The 27544-nt window shown below is 36.5% G+C and overlaps 1 protein-coding gene across 2 annotated transcripts in view; it reads right to left on the bottom strand.

Moving 5' to 3' along the window:
* The window catches only part of MLF1 (myeloid leukemia factor 1), a 34082-nt gene extending 8121 nt beyond the window's left edge, over positions 1 to 25961 (bottom strand). Inside the window, exons 1-3 of one of the 2 annotated variants that reach the window (XM_032852602.1) lie at positions 25781 to 25961; positions 7493 to 7643; positions 3247 to 3288 (exon numbers count right to left, since the gene is read on the bottom strand). In XM_032852602.1, the coding sequence (XP_032708493.1) occupies positions 3247 to 3288; positions 7493 to 7643; positions 25781 to 25827 (240 nt within the window). In that variant the 5' untranslated portion in view covers positions 25828 to 25961. The remainder of the gene's footprint in view (positions 1 to 3246; positions 3289 to 7492; positions 7644 to 25780) is intronic. The other variant, XM_032852603.1, reaches the window with a different exon arrangement.
* Positions 25962 to 27544: the final 1583 nt, after the last annotated feature.

Here is a 27544-nt window from a genome sequence, read left to right as displayed (position 1 = left end):
CTGCCTCTGAGGTCTCCAGCTCTCCTTTACATCATAAGAGGTTCCACATAATAGAGGTTAATTCACTCTACTGTAGGCCTGGAATTTGCTGTCTACCACAGAAGGCTCAGTAGAACATTCCCTTGAGGCATAGCATATGCTTCTTTAGAAAAGTAGTTAATTCCTCTAGCGCTGTGGTTTCCTAGTCAAGACTGATTTTGACTCCCAGGGGACATTTGTTAATACTATATTCATTTTTGTGTGTCACAACTGTGGAGGGTATATAACTGTAATCTACTGAGTAAAGGTCAGGGACCCTGTTAAAATCCTACAAAGACTAGGACAGCCCCCCTAGAACAAGAATTACCTAGCCTAAAATGTCAGTGGTGTCAGGGGCTGAGAAGCTCTGCTCTAGAAAAATCTGCTATTGATTTTAAGTTTTACTGTTAGAACACTCACAAGAAATTTAAAAAGTGATGCACACATTTTAGTGCATCACCTGATGCGTTGTTTACTATTATAAAACAGAAGGAGTGTTTGATTCAAGGAATTCCTCCACTCAAACGGCAGTCTTTTATTTTTTTATTTTTTTTTTTTTTAAAGATTTATTTATTTATTTTTTATTTATTTGACAGACAGAAATCACAAGTAGGCAGAGGCAGGCAGAGAGAGAGGGGGGAAGCAGGCTCTCCGCCGAGCAGAGAGCCCGATGCGGGGCTCGATCTCAGGACCCTGAGATCATGACCTGAGCCGAAGGCAGAGGCATTAACCCACTGAGCCACCCAGGCGCCCCGAACGGCAGTCTTTTAAATCCTGTAAGGCACTGTAGTTCAATGCCCGTATTTCAACCCCTCTAGAGATTCTTTTGCTGTATGCCAAGCTGGGACTCAATAAAGAATTATCAAAGGCCTGTCTATGTCCCTGCCTTCCTGTGGGTTTTATTACTTGTAACAATGGGAAACGCTGGGAAAACCAAATTCTTCTTTAGAACGGGCACTTAACACCATAGGGAAGAACAAAGGCACATTTAGGAGATACTGATATCTTTGGAGACACAAAGAACTGCAATAGAATAAGTCTGCATTTCAGAGATTCAACACAATTCAGGAAACATTCTGAATGCTTAGTTTCATCACCAGGTTGAGAAATCAGGCCTATATGAGAGATACAATTCACGAGAGCTGGAAGGGCTAGCCCCAATAAGAGGAGGAAGAAAAGGAAGAAAAGATCAGATGTTAAGGTATATTCCGCCCTTTCTTCAATTCACTGTCAAATCAGCCATCCCAAATCCATCTGTACTTGCTGTGGGGTGGCCCAACACCTTGGAGTGAAAAAAAGTATGGGTACAATTTAGAGCTAAGATTCCAGTGGGCTCCTAAGGCCTTTGGGAACTTTGTACACAAGCTCTTCTCTCTCCCTGAATGTTTTTATCCTGACTCTCAGCATAGTTTCTTCTCATCATTCCAGTATTACCTCCTTAGAAAGGCCACCTGCAAAAGTAATCTCTGCTTCACTTCCCATCTCTCATTATATCATTACCCTGCTTCATCTCCATCATAGTACTTTGAAGTACTTTATCTGAAATTATTTTGTTGTTTATTGCCTGTCTTCCTACTCTAGAAATCATCTTTGTGAAGGTAGGGCTATTTTTCTCTCTTATTCACTACTATATTCTCAATACTTTAAAAATAATTCCCTTGCACATAAGGAGGGCTCAGTAAATATTTGCTGAATGAATGAACAAATCATCTCTAGCTTGGCTTAAATGCATATATCCAATTGTTCACCAGATAAATCCACCTGGACATACTACAGATGCCTCAAATACCCAACACCCCAAACCAAAATGATCTTTTGACTGCCCCTGCTCTCATATCTGTACTGTATGAATGCACTGCTCCTTACCTCAGTGGTATTTTCACGTAGCTAATTCTTCACGCCAAAAAGTAGGCATAATACTTTCCTTTTCCCTCTTTACTGTCCTTTCAACCCAGTAAATCCCCAAGTTTTACCCATTTACCTAATTCTCAGATGAGACACCATAGCCACTGCCTAAATAGAAGCCATTACTAATATTTTCCAGAACACTTTAACTACTGCGGTCCTTTCCAATCTTTCCTTCCCTTAAAGGCACAATAATCTTTCAAAAATGAAAATGTGCTTCTATTACTATTTTGGTGAAAATTCATCAACTGCTTCCGCTATTCTTAAGATAATGTCTAAAGTCCTTACCAGGCCCAAAAGAAGTCCATGGTTACCATTCTATCTTTATCTACTCTCCAACTCATGCTCCAGGGCCAAGTGATCCGAAATATCTTTGCGCTCCCTAGCCACTAAGTCTATGCATGTGCTGTTTCTTCTGTGTTGAACACTCTTTTTCCTCCTCTCCCTGCTTTTCCTGGCTAACTCCTATTCATCCTTAAGGTTCCAGAAATCTCTGATAAATCTCCATACCATCACCCTACCACCCCAAAAGGTCTAGGTAAACGGCTTTCCTCTATCTGTGCTTCCACAACATGCTGAACTTCCTGATCATTTTACCGATAACTCTGGCTATAACTGGTTTTTTAATTTGTCATTCGTCCCGCTGAAACTCTGGTCGGAAAGGACAAATGTGGTTCATCCAACTTTAAGGAGACAAATGATTCAAGTCTAACACAGAAGAAACTTTTTCATAAGAGCACAGATGCATCCATAGGAAATGTTCCAAAGTCATGCTATTCTCTGCTACTCCTCAGGCTGCTTTTCAGTGTATTAGAAATTAGCATCACAGAAAAGAAACAGGAGTGGGAGAAAAGCTGGTTGTAGACAAGCCATACTTGGATGTGGGAAAGGAAAAGCAGCACGCACAAACTAACTTTAGAGTCCTAGAAAGAGCAGACAATCTGAGCTTCTCCAAATGTGCTCCTCTAGCTATAGTTTGGTGTTTTTTCATCTTTTAGAAAGTCATCATAAATATGTGAAAATGTCCAAACTTTCAAACAAACTATGGGGATCCCTTTTGTAAATCAAGTAAATTTTTATCTATTAAAATGTATTTTTTCTTTCTTGGAAGACTGATTTTATCTATGTTGATATGACTTAGTTCAGAAAAAACATGCCTGAATACTCTAAGATTAATACATAAAACAGGTTTCAGTACAAATTCCAAAAAGCTATTTTGAAAATAAGTGAAACTGCATGCCAATTCACTTTTGCTTGAGTTAATGAAAAATAAATCTTTGTCAGAAAATATCGTTAAAATGGTTTGTGTCTCATGATACGAACCATACCACCAAAACTGCCAAAAGGCACAAGAGAATTCATTGCCTAGAAAAAAAATCCAGTTAATTTTGGTTGATATTTATTATAAAATAATCCCTGAAAAAGAAATGTACTATATAATCACATAGTTCATAACAAAGTTTTAAAACCATTTAATAAAAAAATCCTCAAAATATATTTTAAAAAACTAACCACTTATTATTCGTCATAAAGCCTGACAGGAGCATGGCAGATAAATAGGGAGACCATATACCACTTTTAAATATGACTACTGTAGTATTTACCAAAGGCAGTTGAATTTGCTACAGATTAAGACAAACATTTGTCAAAGGAAATACAATTTCACACTAAAATTAATTAAAACATAAGGTACAATGATTAATATCTCATATTTCCTTTGTTCAACTATTCTGTATTTTTAAGAGATGAGTTAATCTTGCTCATAACTGATTAAAAATAAGCAATTATTTACATTAATAACATTTCAAAAGTAGAAATATTGGGCAAAAAAATTAATAAATATCTCCCAAGAACTAATACATAGAATAAAAAATATAGACTTCAGAAAGGATCACACACAGATTTAAAAATATGTAGGGTCTTTGATAGGCAAAAGAATGTTAAGTATAATAGGTGGAATTATCTAATAGTTCACAAATTGTAATCCTCAGTAGGTAACAGAGAAGTAAAAATAAAATTTTAGACATACATATATACATATTAAAAACTTTCATTACTTGGAAGTTTCAAAATACTGAAAGTAAAATTTAAATTTTGGGGTAAAGGGTATATATAAGGTTTTACCATCATTCAGTGATACTTTTCTCCTTTGTAAATTATGCTGAAAAATAGAGAAAACTGTATATATATTAAATTTTATAATAAATTATATCAAATTATATATATCTGTACTATATATTTAGAACAGTAATCTCCAAAGTATATTATTATAAGTGTATTATCGTCAATACTATTTCTTTACTTTCTTTTCACTGAAAATAAAAACATTGTAGATTCACTCTGGCACCATCATTCAATCTAAATGTTAGATGGTCACATGTCATACTGTGAATTATAAACTGCTTAATTAAATATATTTACAGATTAAATTATCTAGTTTTAGGGGCACTTGGGTGGCTGAAGTCAGTTGGGCAGCTGACTCTTGATTTCAGGTGGTGTCATGATCTCAGGGTCCTAGTATCAAGCCCTAAGTCGGGCTCTGCACTGAGTGCTCAGTCTGCTTGTCCCTCTTCCTCTGCTCCTCCCCCCAACTCCCACTCATGTTCTATCTCTAAAATGAGTAAGTAAAATCCAAAAATTAAAAAAAAAATCAAGTTTTGAATAAAACTAATCCTCCCCAAATGGAAAAGTGGCTTAAAAAAATCCCCCATAGGGGCGCCTGGGTGGCTCAGTGGGTTAAAGCCCCTGCCTTCGGCTCAGGTCATGATCCCAGAGTCCTGCGATTGAGCCCCGCATCGGGCTCTCTGCTGGGCAGGGAGCCTGCTTCCGCCTCTCTGCCTGCCTCTCTGCCTGCCTCTCTGCCTACTTGTGATCTCTATCTGTCAAATAAATAAATAAAATCTTAAAAAAAAATCCCCCATAAAGAAGTCATGAACTGAAGAAAATGCTAATAATATAAACAAGAAAATAAGAAAATAGCATAACTGATGCTTCCCCTACTTTTGTGGGAGTCTCTGTTTTCCTTCATAAAATGGCTGATAAAGATGACAAATGTTGGAAGATTAAATTTATAGATTAAATTATCTAGTTTTAGGGGCACCTGGGTGGCTCAGTCACTTGGGCAGCCAACTCTTGATTTCAGCTTAGGTCATGATCTCAGGGTCATGAGATGGAGCCCAACATCAGGCTGTGCGCTGGGCATGGAGCCTGGTTAAGATTCTCTCTCTCCCAGGGCGCCTAGGTGGCTCAGTCGGTTATGCACCTGCCTTTAGCTCAGGTCAAGATCCCAGAGTCCTGGTATTGAGCCCTGAATGGAGCCTTGAATGGAGCCCCAGATAGGGCTCCCTGCTTAGTGGGGAGTCTGCTTCTCCCTCTGATCCTTCCCCCTCTCGTGCTTGCTGCTCTCCCTCCCTCTCTCGAATAAATAAATAAAATCTAAAAAAAAAAAAAAAGTTCTCTCTCCTCCCCTCTCTGTCTGCCTCTGCTCCTTCTCCCCTAAAAAAAGGACAAATGTCAAGTAATGGACCAAAACTAAAGAAAAAAATTATCATGATGTCTATCTGAAATACATATTTTCATCCACTATGCTTAAAAGCAGCAGCATAATGGCTCACTGCTTAATGAAAACAATCATTTAAAAACTTATAGTTCAGGGCGCCTAGGTGTTTCAGCCCGTTAAGTTGCAGACTCTTTCATTTTAGCCTCTTCATTTCCTCTCAGGTCATGATCTCAGGGTCCTGGGATCCAGTCCTGTGCTCAGTACAAGGCTCCATATTGAGTCATCGCTTAGGATGCTTAGGATTCTCTCTCTCCCTTTCCCTCTGCCCCTCACTCCACTCATGGGCGCATGCATGCGCTCTCCCACAAATAAATAAGAAAATTCTTTAAAAAATTTAAAAAAACTTTACAGCTTCACTAGAGAGAGAAGCTTTCTATGAATTTTTATTGAAGTTTAAATGGACTAGAACAGCTAGCACGCTCAGAAAGTCTATAGTTCTCTTGGCTGTGCTCTTTTCAAATAGCAGCAGTCTTTCCCATCTTCTGCAGTCAATTTTTAATTTCTATTTCTACCTTCACATCTAACTGAACTTAGAAAAGTTCAGGTTGGCAGAGAGGTCTTTTGTTGTTATTGTTTGGCTAACTTTTTTTTTTTTGTTGTTTTGTTTTTGCTATTACTTTTAGTCTTTCACATTTAGACATACACATATCAAATATATCATACCCTATAGGATAAAAGGAGAGCCATTTCTCACCAGTATAAATTATAAAATGAGTTTGGCTAAAAGAGAGGCTGAATGTTCCTTGGAAAATCTGCTGTAACTCTGCTATAAATTTTTATTTTAAAAATTATTACTGCCCTAGGACAATACTCAGTATTCCTGGCTGGCAAAGGGTCTTCATACAGTTTGAAGAAGAAAAAAGTGCACTGATGTTAGCATTCTAAGACGGTTGATACGATATAATGTCTTTTTCCATTGGGAATAAAATTGTCACTTTTTCCTCCTTCCACAAAAGCTACAAGTAGCTCATTTATGCACATAAATACAAAGTACTATATAGAGCCCTACTTCTGCCTCGCTATGCTTATAGCAAATAGACAAAATATTTCAATGCTCATTGAAAGATAAAATTTCAAATGTCTTTATAATTGGCATTTTGCCCTCCCTGATAATTTTTCCTTAGATCTTAATTTTAGACTTTTATGGAAACTGATAGTCCTAAAAGTAAAAAAATACACATATAAATACCACTATTCACTAATTGAAAGAAAACAAATTGGAATATGAATAATCCATACTGGAATAATAAGAAAAGGATTGTGAAAATTTCATTCATATAGTAAATCTAATTTTATCCATCAAACTTCTTAGGACTATTTGAAATATTCAGTCTTTCTTTTAGCCAAAACTCATTTTTTCTGTATACTTATAATTTATACTAGCAAAATATGGCTCACCTTTTCTTCTCTAATTTGCGATACATGTGACATATTTATGTCTAAGTATGAAAGACTTATGTAATAACAAAATTTAACTATTAATAGAAACCAAAAGCAGAAACTCCTGTGGATTTTTATTCTAGAACTGCCACTTCTGAGACTGAAAAAGCAATAGAAATAAAATAAACAGAGAAGAAAGTAATTAAGATAGATAAGCATCCGAGACTTTTTTTTCTAGTTGAATATATTTGTAACCTCCTAGTTTTGCTCTCAGATAAAACTTATGAAAATATTCTGTAGTTATGCAAGTTAAATACAGTTAAAAGTTAATCTAAGTTTTGAAGGCCCAAGGTAGCCATGCAGAACAAACTATAGACACATACGTAAAATAATGCTTTAAGTTTGGCTTATAATATGATCTTAAAGTTTTGGTAGCATCATGGAATTCCATACAGCTAACAATTCAATTTTAAAGGATTCAGCTTTCCAACAGGTCCATCCTTTTATACAATAGTTATTTCTATAACAAGCATTATTCATATCCTAACATCAAAGATATGTATATTCTTCTGTAATAATTTTCTTCAAATCCCATAGGGCCTTCTCACTAACTTAAAATAAAGAACTTACAGTCAAGGAATTTTCACCATCATCATGTCTCATATGATTATGATGAGCTCTTCCTCTACCATCAGAGATGCTGAGCAAGTCTCTTCCAAAGGGTTCAGAAAAACTTCTCATCATCTGTCGCATACTTTCTCGGTGTGCAATAAAAGAATCACTGTTGAAAATACATATCATCCAAGAGTAAGTTTTGGAATTTAAGTCATAAGTAGGCAGCTAAATACTACAAAGAATTATTTTGTGTTGATAGTCTTGTTAAAGAGACAAAAGAATTTAGGCAAATGGAATTATCTCCCAAAGATCCATTATTCATGAATACAAAAACTATTCCATTTCCTATCTACTATAATTAATCTATATATAATAAAAATACATCTTTATTTAACCCTTATTGTATGAAAATGGCAAATACAAAGTAACATATCTAAGGTAGCTTAAGCCAGCACTAAGGGAAATGGCCAAAAAAAGGACTGAAAAATACTAGTACCAGGTAGAGGTCATCTTAGGCAGCCAAAAAATATAAATTCTAGTAAGAACCAATAAAGAATGCTGGCTTATTTATTTTTTAACTCTTTATTTACAAAATATGAGCACTGAGAAATATAGCTAGGTTATGAATACTGTAAATATACATTATTCTAATAGACAAAAATAAAGCTACAGATCACCTTTATGAGGCTTTTGTTTCTAAGAACTCTTAGTATCAGAAATCACCACACAGAAAAAATATCTCCTGTGTCTTAAGATAGCTGTTCTCAAACTTTTTTTGAAATTACCGAGTAACCAATGAGCAGGTTAGAAATGCATATTTCTGTCCCCCAACAATATCTCAATCTAATTTACTAGTTCTGGGTGTGGTTTGTGGAAATGCATCCCTGGTGATCTTACTTCAAGTAGTCCCTTCACCAACCTTTGAGGAATAGTATTCCTTCTGTGTATGTAGTACATGCATTAATTAGAACTCAAGCCTTTTTCCTGAACCTAAATTTCCACTGCAATAAAATGAGAATAATATTGCACATCCCTGTTGTTGAGATTAAAGCATGTAATCTGAAGGCACAAAGCACAGTATCTGGCCCACAGAGTGTGTTGAAACTTAATTTCCCTTAAATTCCCCTAATTTCCCTTCCTTTAAGAGAAACTTTTCTTCTTAATTCATTTATGAATGCTACTCCCTATTATTCTATTATTAATATTAAATACCTTTCATTGAAAAAAGATTTGTGTTTTATTTAAAAATACATATAACAATAATCATGTTTGGTATTTGTATAAATACCAGTGTTCATAACCTGATGTTATCCCACTCACAAGTCGCATTCAAGAATGTAAAATTTTGGGGCACCTGGGTGGTTCAATGGGTTAAAGCCTCTGCCTTAGGCTCAGGTCATGATCCCAGGGTCCTGGGATCGAGCCCCCGCATCGGGCTCTCTGCTTAGCGGGGAGCCTGCTTCCTCCTCTCTCTCTCTGCCTGCCTCTCTGCCTACTTGTGATCTCTATCTGTCAAATAAATAAATAACATCTTAAAAAAAAGAATGTAAAATTTGTATTGCCTTATTACAGTGATTTCTTAGCTTCATTTCAGTTGGAAAGTCACTCACCCACAGTCAATTCCTTATTGCTCAGTCTAGAACTTAAGGTACATCACTGTTGGCGCGCACTTTACCAAGCAATCTTATTCTTCCCCATAATCTTTTGGAGTCCCCTAACAGTTCATCCCCCTTTTAAGACTTCTCCACCTTAGTTTCATCCTCCTTATGTCACCCTTTCAACTTCTAATTCTAAAATCCCATCTTCTAATGTCATCATGGGGAAGCACAAAAATTCTGTCTTCCTTCAGTAGCCCCAGACAGAAAAATCTTCTCCTCTGAATTCTTCAGTATTTGTATACATAAATGTACTGGTCCATTTATCATTAGTTCTTTCAGTTTTCTTGCTAGGTACATTGTATGTATATGATTATATCACAATGTAATCATAAAACTGTTTCTAGTTTTTTTGCTATTGTGAAAAGGCTCCTATGAACATTCATCTACTGTTCTTTGTGTATATAGTTTCATTTCTCTTGTGTAAAATAAGGAGGAGTGGGATTGTGATTAACTTCATAAAAAATGTGAACTGAGAGTTCTAGTTGTGCTACATTCTTACTGATAGTTGGTGTTGTCAGTCTTTTAATTTTAGCCATTTGAATGGTGGTGTAATAGTAGCTTGTATTTTGTATGTCCTTTAGAAATCTTCTATGATAAACCATGCGTTAAAATTTTTTCCCTATTTAAAAAAAATGAGGGGTAAGTACGATTTTTAAAATGAAGGGATGAAGTTTAAAGTAGACAATCTGAGGGAAGTATGGTTTAAAAAAGTAAATTGTGTTATTTTAATGTACCTTCTGAATTTACTCTGTGAAAGTTAAAAGGCTTCCATTTTTATTTCCTATCTTCTAATATGAGAAACTTATTTGTGGTTTTCTCACAAAATGTTTGCTATTGGGGCACCTGGGTGGCTCAGTGGGTTAAAGCCTCTGCCTTAGGCTCAGGTCATGATCCCAGGGTCCTGGGATCGAGCCCCTGCATTGGGCTCTCTGTTCAGCGGGGAGTCTGCTTCCCGCCCCCCCCCCCCGCCTGCCTCTCTGCCTACTTGTGATCTCTGTCTGTCAAATAAATAGAGTCTTTAAAAAAATTGTTTGATATTATTAAACTTAATTTCAGTCAGGAACATTATAAACTTGATTATCTAGTCTCTGGTAAACTAATGAACTCACTATTTTATATGTGTGGTAGGCAGCTTCTAAGATGGCCCCCAATGATCCCCTTCCCTTAAGTATGGGCTGGATTTACTGACTTGTCTCCAACAGAATGTGACTTCTGCTTGGGCATTGTCTTAACAAGATGACTCACTGTGGGACAAGCAGCTGCTTTGCTGTGAGGCAGCCCTGTGAGGGCTACATAGGTGAGCTTAGATGCAGATTTTTGAGACCAGCCAACAACCATGTGAAAGAACTTGGAAGTAAATTCTCCATCAGTCAAGCCCTGAGATGACGGCAGCCTTAACTCACAACTTGATGCAGCCTCCTAAGAAGCCCTGAGTCACAACCACCCAGGAAAGCTGCTCCTGGATTTCTAACCAGCAGAAATTATATCATAAATGTTTCTTGTTTTAAGCTACTAAATTATAGCAGCAATATATTACTAATACATATTACATCCCAAGGAACAGTACATAATACATCTAAAACTGTCTCCATTCTAAGTCTTCAATTATGCTGGTTTTTATCTAAAGACTGGGAGGGAAATGGATGTAAATCTATAAAAATAAGTAGTTTGTCTGTAGGTCCTTTTCTGCATTTTGAGAAAATATTTTTTTTAATTTTCACCAAATTTTGAGACTATGTTTGGGATGATACAAATTAAAATATGAGCTTCTATAAACCTCAGGAGGATGGGGTTTCTCAGACAGGTAGTCTTATTCTAGAGCAGTTGAAACCGAGGCACAAGAAGCCCATGAAACTGTTGATTAGATGTCTCATGTACTAAAACACTTGAGCCAGAGAAAACCAACTGGTTGAAATGAGTACCTCTTTTCTAATTAAGTCACTAAGGAAGAGGTTCAGAACTACGTATTGATTGCAATGCAGCTGCTATTTTATATAGCATGTAGCATGTACCCAGGTTGAGTAGAGAGAATTGGGTAAATAACTCTCCCCAAAAATGATGGAGAGAACATGTGATATACAGAATGGTTCAAATTCAATAAACATTTATCATGTATACTGTGTATCAAGCACAGAAGTTGATTACTGGTCTAGAGGAACTTACAGTCTGACAGAGAAATGAGACATATGTTTTAAAATTAAAAGTATAAAACTTGGATATTAGTTTAGCTAATGTAAGAAATTGCCATAAATTTAGTGATTAAAACAACAAATTTACACTTTTACAGTTCAGGAGGTCAGAAGCCCAGAATGGATATCCCTGGGCTACAATCAAGGCATTGGCAGGGCTGGGTTCATTCTAGAGGCTGTGGGGGAAAGTCTGTTTCCTCCTCGCTTTTTTTCAAGCTTCTAGAGATGGCCCATATTCCTTGGCTTGTGATCCTTTTTTCCCCCATTTTCAAAGCCAGCAGCATAACATCTTCAAGTCTCTCTGACTCTTCCACATTTAAAGGACCCTTGTGATTAAATTGAGCCTATCTGGGTAATCCAGGTTAATCTCTTATTTTAAGGTGATTAAAAATTTTAGTTTCATCTGTAACCTTAATTCCTCCTTGTCATGTAAAATAATATATTCACAAATTCTGGTGATTAGGACATGGACATCTTTGGGAGAAGGGGAATTCTTCCATCTACTACTGATATATTCCTAAAATCACATTATTTAAAGTAATTTCCAAGTATTTCTCCCAGTCTCTATAAAAGTCTTAGAAGACTGAAATGCTATGAAAAAATGCCTATGATTAACATGGTGCTAGGAAACTGAATGGGATTTCTATGATAATTAAGTGTTCCGGCATAATAAGGTAGGCTAGGCAAAGCTATCATGTTCAGTGGGTTAGGTGTATTAAATGCATTTTCAAATCACACTGTTTTCAGTTTACAATGCGTTTATCAGGATGTTAACTCCATCTTAAATTGAGGGAGATCTGTACTTCTTCTGGGCTTTATCCTTCATCTGTTCTTGTTTTCCCTGGCCTCTGTGGGGCTATTCCTTTCAACCTGAACATGCTTAAAAGTCACTGGAGGTACTTATTAAAATACAGATTCCTGAAACATACAACCAAGGATTTTTGATTCATTATATCTGGGGCATGGCCCAATAATCTGCATTTAAGCAAGCATTTCTATCAACCCTAGTGAAGACATTCCAAGAACCTCACATGAATAAACACAAATCTAACCTCTTCAACCATTTAATCAGGGACCTCTGTTCAATTTTTCAATTTCAGCTTGTTTTGATACAAACTATCTCCATTTGGGGCACCTGGAGGGTTCAGTGGGTTAAAGCCTCTGCCTTAGGCTCAGGTCATGATCCCAGGGTCCTGGGATCCAGCCCAGCATCCGGCTCTCTGCTTAGCAGGGAGTCTGCTTCCCCCTCTTTCTCTCTGCCTGCCTTTCTGCCTACTTGTGATCTCTATCAAATTAAAAAAAGAAATCTAAAAAAACAAAACAAAACAAAACTATCTCCATTTATTTAACAAATATTTACTGGATACCTATGTAAAAAGCACTGTGCCAGGAAGTGGAAATAGAGAACTGATCTTACAATAGAAGTTGTAATACTTTCTAAAATACTCAGAGTATAAATTACAAATAATAACAAAGTAATTTTGGGACGTTTGCCTGTAATTACTATTGTAGTAAGTCTTTAACCTAACATTTCCCACACTGTCTTTTTCCTTAGCCAGCTCTTCCTCTTTATGGCACAGCCATTATTCTCCAAGTCATCCAAATTCAAAACTTCAGAATGGGCTGGATGTTAGTTGGGTTTTTATCTGTCCTGCTAGCTTCAAGGGAGGAAACAGGTGAACTCTGGTTCCATGGAAAGAATAAAGGAGATGGCAAGTGCTCTAGTTGACAATCTCCCTCTAACAAGAAAAGTTGGGGTTGGTTTACTTCTGAATTATCATTACTTCTTATATCTTACTATTTCTTTTCTGGATTCTAACACCTAGTAATTTTGAGCACAGTAAATTTTTAGTAGTCATGTCTAAGTTTTTTTTCACACCCAAAGTGAAACAATCGCTTATCTGGGCATAGAAATCTAGATATTTCTCCTCACTATTTTGAGAATCTATATTGTTTCATTATCTTCCTTACTTAGTGTTAAGAGTGATGACAATGTGGTTCTTATTCTTTCTAAAAAATCTACACTCTCAGAGCCCCTGGGTGGCTAGTTGGTTGAGTGTCTGCCTTCAGCTCAGGTCATAATCACAGGGTCCTGGGATAGAGTCCTGCATCTGGCTCCCTGATGAATGGGGAGTCCTCCTCTCCCCCTGCTCATGCTCTCTCACTCACTCTCTCTCCAATAAACAAAATCTTTAAAAAAAAATCTGCACTCTCTGAAAGATCTATGATGCTTTTCTGTATATATTTTTTAATGTATCAAAATTACATTATTATGCATCTGGGTATAGAATGTTAAAAAATCCTGACAACCCTCAAATTTCCCTTTTCAATCTGTGTTCTAAGGATTTAGGTCTTTGTTTAGTTTTAGAAATTGTTCTTAAAATATTTCTTTGCATATTTACTATTCTATCTCTTCCTTCTTTGTAGAACTTTGAACCCTCTGTGATTTTGTCCTACATATCGGAAGAAATTCTTTGGTTCAGTTTCCCAGGTTGCTAATTTAGTCTTTGATTGTGAAAATCCTACTTAACTAATTTTTTTTTCATTTTAAAATCAAAGTTTTAATTTCTGGTACCTCTGGTTAGTTTTTTTTCAAAATGAATGCACTGTCTTCTGACACTTCTATAAAGCTTTTCACATTCAACCCATTTCAATCTCCTTTCAATGTGCCTTTCTATACTGCATAAAAAGAAAGGTTAAGATTTAATTTCCTAGATTCTACGGCAGCAAAGTTTCTGGGTTTAAGTTCTGCCAATTATGGGCCATTATTTGAGAACTAGAAAGCAGAAGTGTCGCAGGGTCTGTATGTACTATTACTTCTCTTATTTGGTAAATATGATCACAGAGTAACATAGTCTTTTTGTTGCAGTGTTACCAGAACTGCGAGTGTGATCACTACAGCTTATTAGGGGCCAGGGAAGGGAAATCCATTTTGGTGGTATGGGTCCTCACAGGTACACCATGACTTTAGAGCCAGCAGCAGTAGCAGCAGCTTCCCAATTCAACAATTCCTAGTGTGGGAAGTGGCCACTGCTCCCCTACCCCCTGCTCTGGACCTCTGATGTGGCTTTAGGAGTCATTCTTCAAAGTTCAATTTAGAGTTTGTTTCTTAAGCCATCACAATCATTCTCTAACCTGTTTAATGCCCTGTAATAAATTCTTTTCTGCCTAAAGTCAGTAAATTTTGTTTTCTGTAACTGAACCAATCTAAGTAGGAAAGGACACACTTTTGAAGCTTTAATCCCAGTCCAGTATTTCTAAGTAGTATTGACTATTCAAACTATTTTATCATTTTTCTTTTAAGTACTCTTCACTATCTTCTTTTCTTCTTATCTTTTCTTTCCCACAAAAAGAAGGCATAGGTTACCATTATTGAGAGTCAAAGGGGAAATTTTTTAAAAGTTAAGTTGAAAATAGTTTTGCTATCTGTGTTAGGCCTCTTTATAAGTAAAGACTATTGATAATAAAATAACATGTAGAAAATATTGTTTGTCTTTCCTGCTAGATTAAAAGCTTCTTAAGGAAAAGGAACATATCTCTCTTGCTCACTCCACTATCCAAAATTAGCCTAAAGATGTTTCTTTACTGATTGATAGAACAATAACTAAAAAAGGATAGGAAAAGAACCATTAAAAGCTCTTCAGTACTTTTAAAAGAATCTAAATGGAATATTATGCCACCTTTAAAAGAGCAAGGCAGGGGCGCCTGGGTGGCTCAGTGGGTTAAGCCGCTGCCTTCGGCTCAGGTCATGATCTCAGGGTCCTGGGATCGAGTCCCACATTGGGCTCTCTGCTCGGCAGGGAGCCTGTTTCCCTCTCTCTCTCTCTCTGCCTGCCTCTCCATCTACTTGTGATCTCTCTCTGTCAAATAAATAAATAAAATCTTAAAAAAAAAAATTAAAAGAGCAAGGCAGATGTTTATGTGATAACATGGAAGGATTAACAAGATATATTATACCTCCATCTGTATAAAAAATCCAGATATATATGCTTATAAATGTATAGAACATATCCCTAGGAAGCTGCACAGCAAACTGGTCACTGTGGTTGCATTCAAGAGGGTAACTAGATGGTTGAGGGCCAAAGGTGAAAGGTGAGAGGGAGTCTTTTTGTTTTTTGGTTTTTTTTTTGGTCTAAATAAGCTATTTTATTGAAGTATAGTACATACAGAGAAGTGCACAGATCATAACTGTATAACTGACTGAGCTTTTTTCCCATCTTAAGCATTTTTAAATGCACAGTTTAGTATTAAGCATACTCACACTGTCATGAGAAGTGAGTCTTTTAACCATGTACTCTTCTGTACCTTTTGTTTTTGCCTAAGCATGTATTACATATCCCAAAAATACACTTTTGAAAATGTAAAGCACCTTAATACCTTACGGTATTACCAAATGTTGGATGTTACTGAATTTTAAGATTAAAAAAAAAATTTAAAGTCTCCTAGGGCACATGTAACTATGGAAAATTGATATGGGAAAAGAGTTCTGCAATTCCAAATCTATGCACATGTTCACTCCAGACTGTATAAATGTTTTTCTTTCTTAATAGTAATAAAGCTTATCTCTCAGCAAATCCCATTAAAATGCTGTAAAATAAAGTATGCCAATTTATCTTATCCTGTGAAAACCCTAAAAATATATTAGCTTGTCAAAGTCTATGGTGAGAAGCTTCTAAATGTTATGTTTTAATAAAGTAATTTCCCAGCTGTTATTACTTAAGCATTAGTTTTAAAAAATATGCTAGGGCAGAAACTGCACTTCAAAAACATTGTGTAGTTCTGAGGCCTTATTGCCTTAATTAAACTTGGGACATAATTCCTGACAATTGAATGCAGAAATTTGTTATATTGTTTTGAATGATTGAGACTACCGTATATGGTGCAAAGTATTTTTTTAAACTACTATGGTTAAATTAGATCACTGCTTTGTAGTTCAGAAACACAGTATCTCAGTAGTAAAGTTTTGCTAAAAATAAAGAATAAGGTGTCAATAGTTCCATCAATCACAATTTAATCTTCTCAGAAAGCAGTGCCATTGACCAGGTACATTTGATGATATTACAGAGTATTAAGAAATAAAAAGATGAGTAGTCTCTAAATAAATCTAACACAGAGGCTGTGTATGAGAGTGTTTCTAGACTGTTTTATTCCATAGATCTGTTTATTCTTATCCAATATCAATTCTTTTAACAGAAACTGTTGAATAGAAAAATAGAGTTAATAATGACTTAAATAAAAATAGCAGGTTACCTGCATACCTGACCAATGTGATCATTTCCAACTGCATCCACATTAGGATCACCGCTGGTCTGGATGATTGATAACAACTTTACAAATCATTTGTTTGACAAATCCATACTCTAAAAAATTGTAACATGTCAGTACTCTTAGTTCTCCATTTCCTCTCCTGCCATGACTCTCTTGTCCTCTACATACTGATCTGTTTAGGAACACTGCTGTACTGCCTCTTTCCTGCTCACTGACAAATTTTTTGTAAAGTCATAAAAGGAAAGTACTCTCTCCAGTGTGCACAGGTTGAAGATACTCCTATTGCAATTGAATACAAAAATTTCTACAGGAAAATTAAATTATTCTTAATCAAATTAGTAACTGAGTCTCTCAGAATGAAGAGTCGCTTTAGATAAATGCTGGGTATTAACTGGAAAAATGTAATTGTACTAAGTCCACTCAGGAAATACAATAAAATGAAGACACCAGACATTAGATTTAGAAATTTTTCATATCTCATTCTTCTCAACTGAAAACAAACTCTAACATACTAAGAAAAATACAAGTAAAGATATTATACTTACGGTGCAGAAAAATATCATAAACAAGGTCATTTTTCCATGAATGCTTGTGGGATTTTTAGTCTGGGATTTTTGTCTTATTGGTAAGAGTGACAGGCACAGAAAATTTGACAGACTCCTATCACTACTCTAACAGAACTGTAGGCAACTACCATTATAGGGAAGTTGTAACATTTTTAAAAATTAAATGGATCAATCGCACACAAGGAGCCACTTAGGTCTGAACACACTGGAGAGCAGAAAGGGAGTTGGTTTATTGCTTCCGAAATTAAGAACTGAAGATCAAGTTAGTTTATAATTAAGGAATCAGAATTTGGTGTCTTGATCTCCTTCTTTATACTTAAAGAACAGAATTTCAAGTAGTTCTAAAACCCATAAAGAGTTGTCTAAGAAACAATTTTTTGATTCTTACCTCAAAAGCTAGATTATTTCAAAGTATTTCATTTCTTAATGATACTTAATGCCAAACGATGCCAAGCAATTATAATTATGTTTTATTCCATGTGATATGGTACTGTGGTTATATAAGGAAACCATATTTTTCAGAAATGTATTTGGAAATACATAGAGGTTAGATGATAAGAAATCTGGAATTTGCTTTAAAATATATTTGAGATATCAGCAGAAATAGAGATGGATAAAACAAGTATAAATTTTGAAATCCTGGGTGACAGATACCCAATTGTTATACTTTTATAGTGTATGTTTGAAATGTTTTATTAAAATTTTTTTAAACAAAAAGAAATAGAACTATGTGGAGTTAGAGGATTTCACACCACCTGATGTTTTAAAGTGGATAGTTCAAAAGACAGTCCTTTTGCTTAGAGCTCCACTATTCACTGGACATTTACAGTTTAGAATATGGGTACTGGTGTAGAGATTAAAATGTTTGTTCTTATTAATATGCATCACTTAAGAAAACCAGTCAACTTTCCCTTTAGATATATGGATGAAATTCAACTGCAAAGAAGAAAATACTTCAGAGAACACTAGATTTTGTTCTGTGAATAAGTGAGTATTCAGCAGCTATTATTTTCCTATAGGAATATAGAATTTAGTGAGATTTATTTTTCTAATTGCATTATAACTGGGCTACAATTTCAACAACTACATGGGCTCATTTAATATGTTGCCCAGGTTCCTCTTCATTTAAATAGAAGTAGGTATATTTATATGTAGAACAACTGTTAAAAATGTATTTTTTGAGTGACATGAACAAAAGGCTGCTTGTTGGAAAAAGCATTAAGACAAAATTGTGCTCCCAGTCTGGCTTTTGCACCTGTCTAAACCATTCAGGAAGAAATCTGGCTGGGCCCTGAAGTGAGTTCAATTCTTGTCTACCCAGAACAGCAGCTGCTCAGAGATAAGACTTTAAAATTTCTCTTGTTCAAGCTTGAATTCTTTTTTTTTTTTAATTTTTTTAAAGATTTTTTAAAATTTATTTGACAGACAGAGATCACAAGTAGGCAGAGAAGCAGGCAGAGAGAGAGGAGGAAGCAGGTTCCCTGCTGAGCAGAGAGCCCGATGTGGGGCTTGATTCCAGGACCCTGGGACCATGACCTGAGCCGAAGGCAGAGGCCTCAACCCACTGAGCCACCCAGGCGCCCCTTGAATTCTTTATCAAAGCCAAAAATCTCTTGTCATAACAAGGAACTATTCTATTATTTTAAAAAAATTAACCTAATGCAGAATTTCTTTTCTCAGGCAAGAAGTTAGTCATTTTTATATTTTTCTACCTATTCATATTATTCTCTTGAAAATTAATGTTTCACTCTAGGAAAGTAAATTGGAAATATGACGAGGCTTTATAAACTTCATACTTTATAAACTGGTCATTTCATATACATAAGCTATTCTAAAGTAATAATTTGAAATGTGGTTAAAGATTTATATGAAAAAATATTCTCCATACATCCATAGGATGCAATACTTTGCAGACACTAAATTCACACTTTAGAGAATAAAGACTAGGAAAATGATTGCGGCATATGTAGTGTATTTGTGATCATAAAGCTTTTTTCTAATTTTGGAAAATATTTTTCATATATGGAAAATGGAAACAAAATACACCAAAATGATAAAATCTTGGTTGCATGATTTCCTTTACCAAACTTTCTATAGTTTTCAGATTTTCTGTAAAGATGCTTTTTCATTTAAATCAGAAAAAATTTACTTATGCTATTATGATAGCCATACCTCTTTTAGGATTGTTGACACAAACCACAACCATATGGAATGATATTTTGCACAAAATGTACCTTTTCTACATCATATTATTTACCTATCACAAGCTATGAGAAATAAAGTTTGCCCCCCCAACTACCAAAAAAAAAAAAAAAAGAACTCTTAGATTGGGAATAATTTTGACATAAAAGGTGTTTTTTTTTTTTAAGGGATAGTAAGTTTTATTTCCAAATAAGGTCCTGTTTTTAAGACTCTCAAATATATAAATATATTGATCAATTTCAATTTTTATTTAGCCAGTACAATACTATAGTAAAAAGCAATTTATTCTTTATACATAAGGGTCTCAGATAATTGACATGGCAGTCCCAGTCATCAAGAGAAATTCTTTCCTTCCACTATACATTGTGGTGGCAAAAAGCTTATCAGCAGATTGTTATGGTTCTTTTGATCATAAACAAATGTTCCTTGTTCCAATGAGGTATAAAGGTCCATAAAGAAAATATATTAGGTGATCCAAGTTTTGACACTAGAAATAACGCATATTACATTCTTAACAGAATCTTGAGGGCATGGGGCATGACTTCTACAAATCAATAATAGAGTCCACAGCATTAGGCATATAATAGAAACCTAAGAAATATTTGAAGAATGAATTACATTTCCATAGGCAATTCTTCATTTCCCTGCTGTTTAGAAGCACAGTTTAAAATGGTGGTATGCTGAGCTGCAGCAACTTCTTCCGAGAAACATTGCCAAAGGCAAGGGAAGCAAGGGCAAAAATGAACTATTGGGACCTCATCAAGATCAAAAGCTTTTGCACAGCAAAGGAAACAGTCAACAAAACCAAAAGACTATTGACAGAATAGGAGAAGATAATCGCAAATGACATATCAGATAAAGGGCTAGTATCCAAAATCTACAAAGAACTTATCACCCTCAACACCCAAAGAACAAATAATCGAATCAAGAAATGGGCAGATGACATGAACAGACATTTCTGCAAAGACTTCCAGATGGCCAACACACACATGCAAAAGTGCTTAACATCAGGTTAATACAAATCAAAACCACAATGAGATACCACCTCACACCAGTCAGAATGGCTAAAATTAACAGTCAGGAAACGACAGATGTTGGTGAGGATGTGGAGAAAGGGGAACCCTCCTACACTGTTGGTGGGAAGGCAAGCTGGTGCAGCCACTCTGGAAAGTTCCTCAAAAAAGTTGAAAATAGAGCTACCCTACCACCCAGCAATCACACTACTGGGTATTTACCCTACAGATACAAATGTAGTGATTCAAAGGGGAACGTGCACCCGAAAGTTTATAGCAGCAATGTCCACAATAGCCAAACTATGGAAAGAACCTAGATGTCCATCAACATGAATGGATAAAGAAGAGGTGATATATATATACAATGGAATACTATGCAGTCATCAAAAGAAACGAAATCTTGCCATATGCAATGATGTGGATGGAACTAGAGGGTATTATGCTTAGCGAAATAAGTCAATCAGAGAAAGACATTTTTTTATCATATGATCTCTCTGATATGAAGAATTTGAGAGGCAGGGTGGGGGGTCATGGTGGGTAGGGAAAGAAAAAATGAAACAAGATGGAGTTGGGAAGGAGACAAACCCTAAGACAAACATAAACCTATGTTAATCTCATGAAACAAACTGAGGATTGCTGAGCGGATTGGGGGGTAGGGATAGGGTTATGGACATTGAGGAGGGTCTGCACTGTGGTGAGTGCTATGAAATGTGTTAGCCTGATGATTCACAGACGTGTACCCCTGGGGCAAATAATACATTATATGTTAATAAAAATAAAATAAAACAAAATAAAATAAAATGGTGGTATGGCAGAAGTCTTTTATATTAAAAGGACTGTAGGAATGACTATGGTCCCCTCTCATCCTTTAAGTACTTTTATACAGATATTTACAATGTTCAGTGATAGAACTAAGCATTACATGATTAGATGCTACCAAATGGCATTTCTTGATCCAGCAACTATGTCATACTCTTGTTGTGCTCCTTGGCTCCTAATTCAATGGTTTATACCTACTGAACCACAGAAAGCCCAAAGTCTACCTTAGAAATTCTTTCAGTTCAAGGATCATAGTTCTTCATTCTATCAAATATGATCTTGAAATCTGAAAAGTTCATTTATAAGAAATATCTATATTAACATATTTCTGAGAACAAATTTTTAGGCGTCAAAAATCACAGAAGCTGTTAGGTGTCTTAACATAAAATGGGATCCTGAAAATTAAAACCTTAAATGTTAGTGGAGTACTCTCAAGCCACCTTTATTAAATGATTAAAATTAGAGGTTTATGAGGCAGAATACTAATTAGCACCAAACTATGTCATCTTGATGAAGACCCTACCTCAGACTTTTAAGTCTGGAAACAAGTATGTGCGTAACCCTGAACATTCATTGTTCACGAAAGCTTATGTAGAAAGGTGACTTTATTTCCTGTTTTATGACAATATTCTCAATCAAGAAAATAGCAGTCAAGGCCTATCTTGGAATATATTCACTTTCAACTCAGTGTGTAAGTCAAAGCCAGTGTCCTTCAACTACTTCCAAAGGGCAAAATAATTTTTTTAATTTAAAAAGATTATAGATATATAGGTTTCAGCTCCTGCTAAGACCAAGGACATGGAAAAAGTAACACCCTGTGAATATACATAGGGGTTCTTTGACTAAAGACTGGTCATCATCATACATAGGATACCCTTAAGGAAATGCTAACGATTTATAATTAAAAATAAGGCTGATGGGGACGCCTGGGTGGCTCAGTTGGTTAAGCAGCTGCCTTCGGCTCGGGTCATGATCCCGGCGTCCTGGGATCGAGTCCCACATCGGGCTCCTTGTTCGGCAGGGAGCCTGCTTCTCCCTCTGCCTCTGTCTGCCTGTGCTCGCTCTCTCTCCCTCTGTCTCTGACAAATAAATAAATAAAATCTTTAAAAAAAAAAATAAAATGTATTTAAAAAAAAAATAAGGCTGATGGATTTGCCAACCTGCTTCCAAGCCTTTAATATCTAATATCTGATATGTGGTAACATAGCTATCCTTTGTAGACTTGCATGATCAGCCTCTCATTTCTGCAGCTCAGAAGATTCAAAGTTCATGTTTCTGCACAAAGTAGAAATTTTCAGACTGTACCAGATATAGGTAAATTTTTATATTAAATAATCAATGTTTCTTAGGATATAGGATGGATGCCAAAATCATGTGGACCTCAAATTGATTTTCCTGTCCATACGTATGCATTTCTATTTCTTCTCAAGCAAATATAAATGGGAAGGGAAAGTAGTATTCTTGAGAGTAAATTGCATGCCAGAAGTGCCAGCTTTTAGCTTTCGTGTTTTTGACAAAATTACAAGTGTTATTTACTTAAGAAGGTATATATGAGAGTATATTGTATGGCAACTTTCACTGAATTTCAGCTCTGCAACATCAGGTACAAAAAAAAGTTCCAAATACATAATAAAACACTAAACTTCAACATATCACTTTTTTTTTCAACATATCACTTTTATAGTTTCCTTTTAATTTTCTGATGAAACATTTAAGGTACAACATTTAGGGTAAATTGAAAATGAACATTTTTGAATTCAAGACTACAGATATTATAAATTTTTTTTACTCCAATCTTTTAAAAACATGGACAATTTGATTACAGGATTTTACCAGCCTCATATTATTTAATAATTCTAATTTTATATCCAAAAAGTATTTGCCCACTTTTGAATAATTAGTAAATTAGTAGAGTGTGCTTATTATATTGACATCCTTGATATACTGAACTAATGGTTATTTAGACTATGGTAGTGTTCAAATTAGAAAGTGTCAACAACAACAATAGCATATGTTGAATGCAAATACTTTCAGCAATCAACTAAATACCCGATTAACTACAATACAATACAAACTACAATACAAATTAAATACAATACAATACAAAGTCCTTTACAAAGTGTAAAGGACACCAGATTATCATTAAACAATATTTACTGAATACCTTCTACATGTCAGGTATTAAGTTAGCAGTAAAGGAACCCAATGACACATTATGTTAGCAAAAGGGCTAATTTTTATACAAAAGATGGTGGGCATGGAACCCTTCTGTGTTCTTTAAGGTGTCTATAACCTTTAGGAATTTCTTATGTTGGACTTATATAAGTAATGGATACTCATTTTGTTTGGGGTTAGAGTAAAAGGGGTGGGTCAAATGACAGACTACTTGAAATAAATAGAAACACACATTCTTTTTCTTCTTTACTCTCCCCAGCCCAATTGTGTTTACGTTCTAAACAGTTATTTGTGGAGAAATGAAATTATAAGGATGAATCTGTTTTATAAAGTTATTTACAAGAATTTTATCCTGAATTTTTATGATATGGCTGTTTGCATTTGAAGTTGGTTATGGAAAGTGATGACTGAAAGACCCACTGCCATGTAACCGACGGTCCTTTCCATCCTAAGCACAGGGAAGAGTGTTCTTTGATGTATGCCTACTATTTGTGGTCTGTTACTATTTCTGACCCTGACTCTTGGGTTCATTGCCTTTGCTCAGACAGTTACCCAAGAGTTTAAATTACACTTTTGCTAGACGTTTTAAAAAAGGTACTAATTATACACTCACAGTTTAGTTAAGGCCATTGCTATTTTTGATATAATTGCAGACATAATGCAACTTAAAAGTTGTCATAATCTTCTTAAATACTACCCATTGCAGTGATGTCACAATTACATAAGAATCATTTCAACAGCTCAACAAATCTATGGATATATTTAGTTAGTCCCTACTCTTCAGAGACTTTTAAAAGAGCAAATCATATTATAGCACAAATTTTAAAACTTGTCAAGATGGCATTAATTGTAAATGTCCCAAAAGCTCCTAAACAAGTTAACTAAAACAGCATTATACATTTTTCTGAATCCATACACCCCTTAATTGTAATTTATAACCTTTAGAATGAAATGTTAACCATTTTATTTTTCTATATTTATCATTTCATCCTTTTTTAACCAATTATTCTTTCAATTGTTACTTTCATGTTCTTTGGTTTAAAAATAGTACTAACACATAAACCAACATAATATTTCCCTTTAAAAACAACAATACTATGTAGAAAACTGTTGACATTTTAAACTAAAAAAAAAAAAAAAAGCCTCCAAGTTGCAAAGAGGTAAAATTTAATCGATCAAAATAAATTAGGACACCAAGTCAAAATTCAAACTGGCAAAACACTTGGGCAAAAAAGTATCACAAAGGGCCGCTGGGTGGCTCAGGGGTTAAGCCTCTGCCTTCAGCTCAGGTCATGATCCCAGAGTCCTGGGATGGAGCCTGCTTCCCCCTCTTTCTCTGCCTGCCTCTCTGCCTACTTGCGATCTCTCTCTCTCTCTCTCTCTGTCAAAAAAAGAAAGAAAGAAAAAAAAAGTATCACAAAGCCTCCCGTCTTGGGAATCCGACTAGGATTGTGTTACCATTTTTTATCATAGCCAAAGGAAGAACTAAAACAAAACAAAACAAACACAAAACCCCCCAAAACCCCACACACCCTCACCCAAGAAAACTAGCTTATAATGAAGCAATTAATTAAGTTCTGGATCCCTTCTTCCTAAGGCATCACGTTAATTCACTTGGAACTGTCCACAGGTTTGACATTTGTTTACCTGAAGTGTTAAATGCACCCACTGTCTGCGTCCCTGCCCTATTTGTACTTCTGACAGAGGAGTCCCTTTACAAACAAGACTAGCTTTGTAACAAAGCAAGCAAAGAAAACAAACAGTGCACCTGGCAACCTCCAACCACCCCGACGTGAGAGACAGCACAACTCTCCAACTTTGCTGTCCTCTCCGAAACGCGTATTTATGAAAACCCTGTTTTAAAAATGTGTTCCTTTTCAAACAACTGTCATCTTCTAAGACATTCTCTGCCTCTCAATCTGGAATTGAAACAGGTGTGGAAGGGGTCCCCTAAGCATAATTCTCACCAGAATTTCCACCTAGAGAGAAGTTACCGTCACCTGCAAAGCTCTGCGGCTGCGAAGGCGGGCCTCGGAACGCTGGAACCAACCCGAACACCCCAAGTCCCGCCAAGCTGAGACCAGCGGGCACTTAGGTTTGTGTGCTGGGGGGGCCGGCCCGCACCTCTCTTCACCTCACGCCCCCAGACCCTTCTCTCCCCTCCCTCCCACATCCCCAAATCTTCCTCTCCCTCAACCCCCCCAAGCCTTCTCTCCTCTCCTTCCCACATCCCTAAGTTCTCGACTCCCTTCCCTCTCACGCCCTCGAGTCCATCTCTCCCCCAAGCCGCCTCCTGAAGTTACTCAAATTCCCTCTCGCCTTCCTCAGTTTTCTCGCACTTGCCCTTAAAATAGCTCCCTTCAAGATCCCTGAACTTCCGCGCGACCGCGGGCTCTCGACCCCAGACACTCACGAGAAGAAGGGATCATCCTCAAAGCTGCTGCTCAGCATCCCGAACATGCTGGCTCTGTTACGGGCGGCTGCGGACGCGGACAGATTGGAAGACGATGTAACTTGCCGCGGCCGCGACGGGAGCCAGTGTTCCCCCACGCAGTCAATGCTACTCACCCAGCTAAGAAGGCGGTGCCCGCCGGGAAAGGCGGAGCGTGACGCCGAGCTGTTTTCCCATTGGACACCGGTCTCTGGACGTCACTAATACGAGGCGGGGAAAACGCGCCGCTGCCATAGCAACTGCGATCAACACAGTGGAAGCGAGAGGTTTGGTTTCCCGCCAGCCAGGCAACCCTTCATAAAGTCTTCTGAGGGACGAGATAGCTTGTTCCCAGGACTGCAGGAACACAAAAATTAGACCACCCTCTGCGTGACCTTGGGCAAAGCGCCCTCGGCCTCGAACCCTAACTCACTTTTCGGGAAAGTGGAAATGGGTCAAGATTTGGGCTAGATGGCTTCCAAAGGTCTAGTCACTTGCAGCATTTTGTTATTCACCGGAAAGAGTCTTATATCCAAAACACTCCGTGGTAGTTGGTCCAAAGCTGTGCACAAATACTGAGAATAAACATGAAACAAGTTTTTGAGTACAGTTAATAAATAATGTACTCAGTGCTTACTTGAAGGAAATGAGCCTTATACAATTTCACAACCTTCTTTGCCTTATGTGAGTCTAAAATTCAAAGGAATATTTCTCAAAGTGGGAATGCTTAAGTTTTATGTAGACATGATATTTAAAAGCAAGATGAGCAAGTTGCTCTCTTTTTGGTCCTCTTTCCAGTCTCCCATTTCAAGGAAGAAGTCTCACTTTGATGCCAGTAGGTCTTTAACACTTCTCCAGCAGTCCTTAACCTAACAGAGTAGGACTCAGACAAAATGCCTGCACCATATCCAACTAAGATTCCACTACTATATAGTTTTATTTTAATTATATTTATGCGTAAGCCTTCTGTTTATGGCAAGTGAAAATGGTTTTAAATTTAAAGCAGTGCTATACATTAATAACTAGTCTTTACAAATGTAAGTGAAAATATGAGCTAATTTAAGGATATAGCACAGGTGGGATTTGGGCATGATGCGGGGCAAGGATATATGACAGCACTACTCATATTAATAAGTTTTGGAAAACACTCTCCTGAGGTCTACTGCTAGTCTAAAGGCAGGTGGAGGAGAAGATAGAAGAGAGGACGTTAAAGAAAGAGAAGAATGATGAGTATAAGAATAGAGAAGATGCACTTTGTATGTCTACTTTAATACAGTGGGCTCCCCAGCCTCTCTAGGAGGCTGTCCTCTGGAGACGGAGACAGCCATCCAGGGCTCCACAGGGTCTCCTGGGATCAGACCAGAGAGGTGGCACTGTTCCAGCATGAAGAAGCATGCAGGACCCGATTTGAGGTGACAGGAGTACTCAAGGGTTATTTTGGGAGCTGGAAATTTAATCCTTTAGACCTCTTACCTCCCCACCTTTAGCCAAGTTTGCTGGCAGCCTCCTTTTCCTGAGACTGGTGGTGTGAGGTAAGGGCAGATTTTGCACTGTCCAAGTTCAGATAGCACAGCCTTTCCAGGGAATAGGCTATTTTCTTCTCCTCTGGCATCAGAACGATATATATATATATATATGTATATATATATATATATATATATACACACACACACACATATATATATGTATATATATACATACATATATACATATATATACACACATATATGTATATATATACATACA

Source organism: Lontra canadensis, unplaced genomic scaffold, assembly GCF_010015895.1.
Source record: "Lontra canadensis isolate GAN:19392208 unplaced genomic scaffold, GSC_riverotter_1.0 scaffold6, whole genome shotgun sequence".
Classification (NCBI taxonomy): Eukaryota; Metazoa; Chordata; class Mammalia; order Carnivora; family Mustelidae; genus Lontra; species Lontra canadensis.
This window is presented reverse-complemented; position numbering and strand designations above follow the sequence as displayed.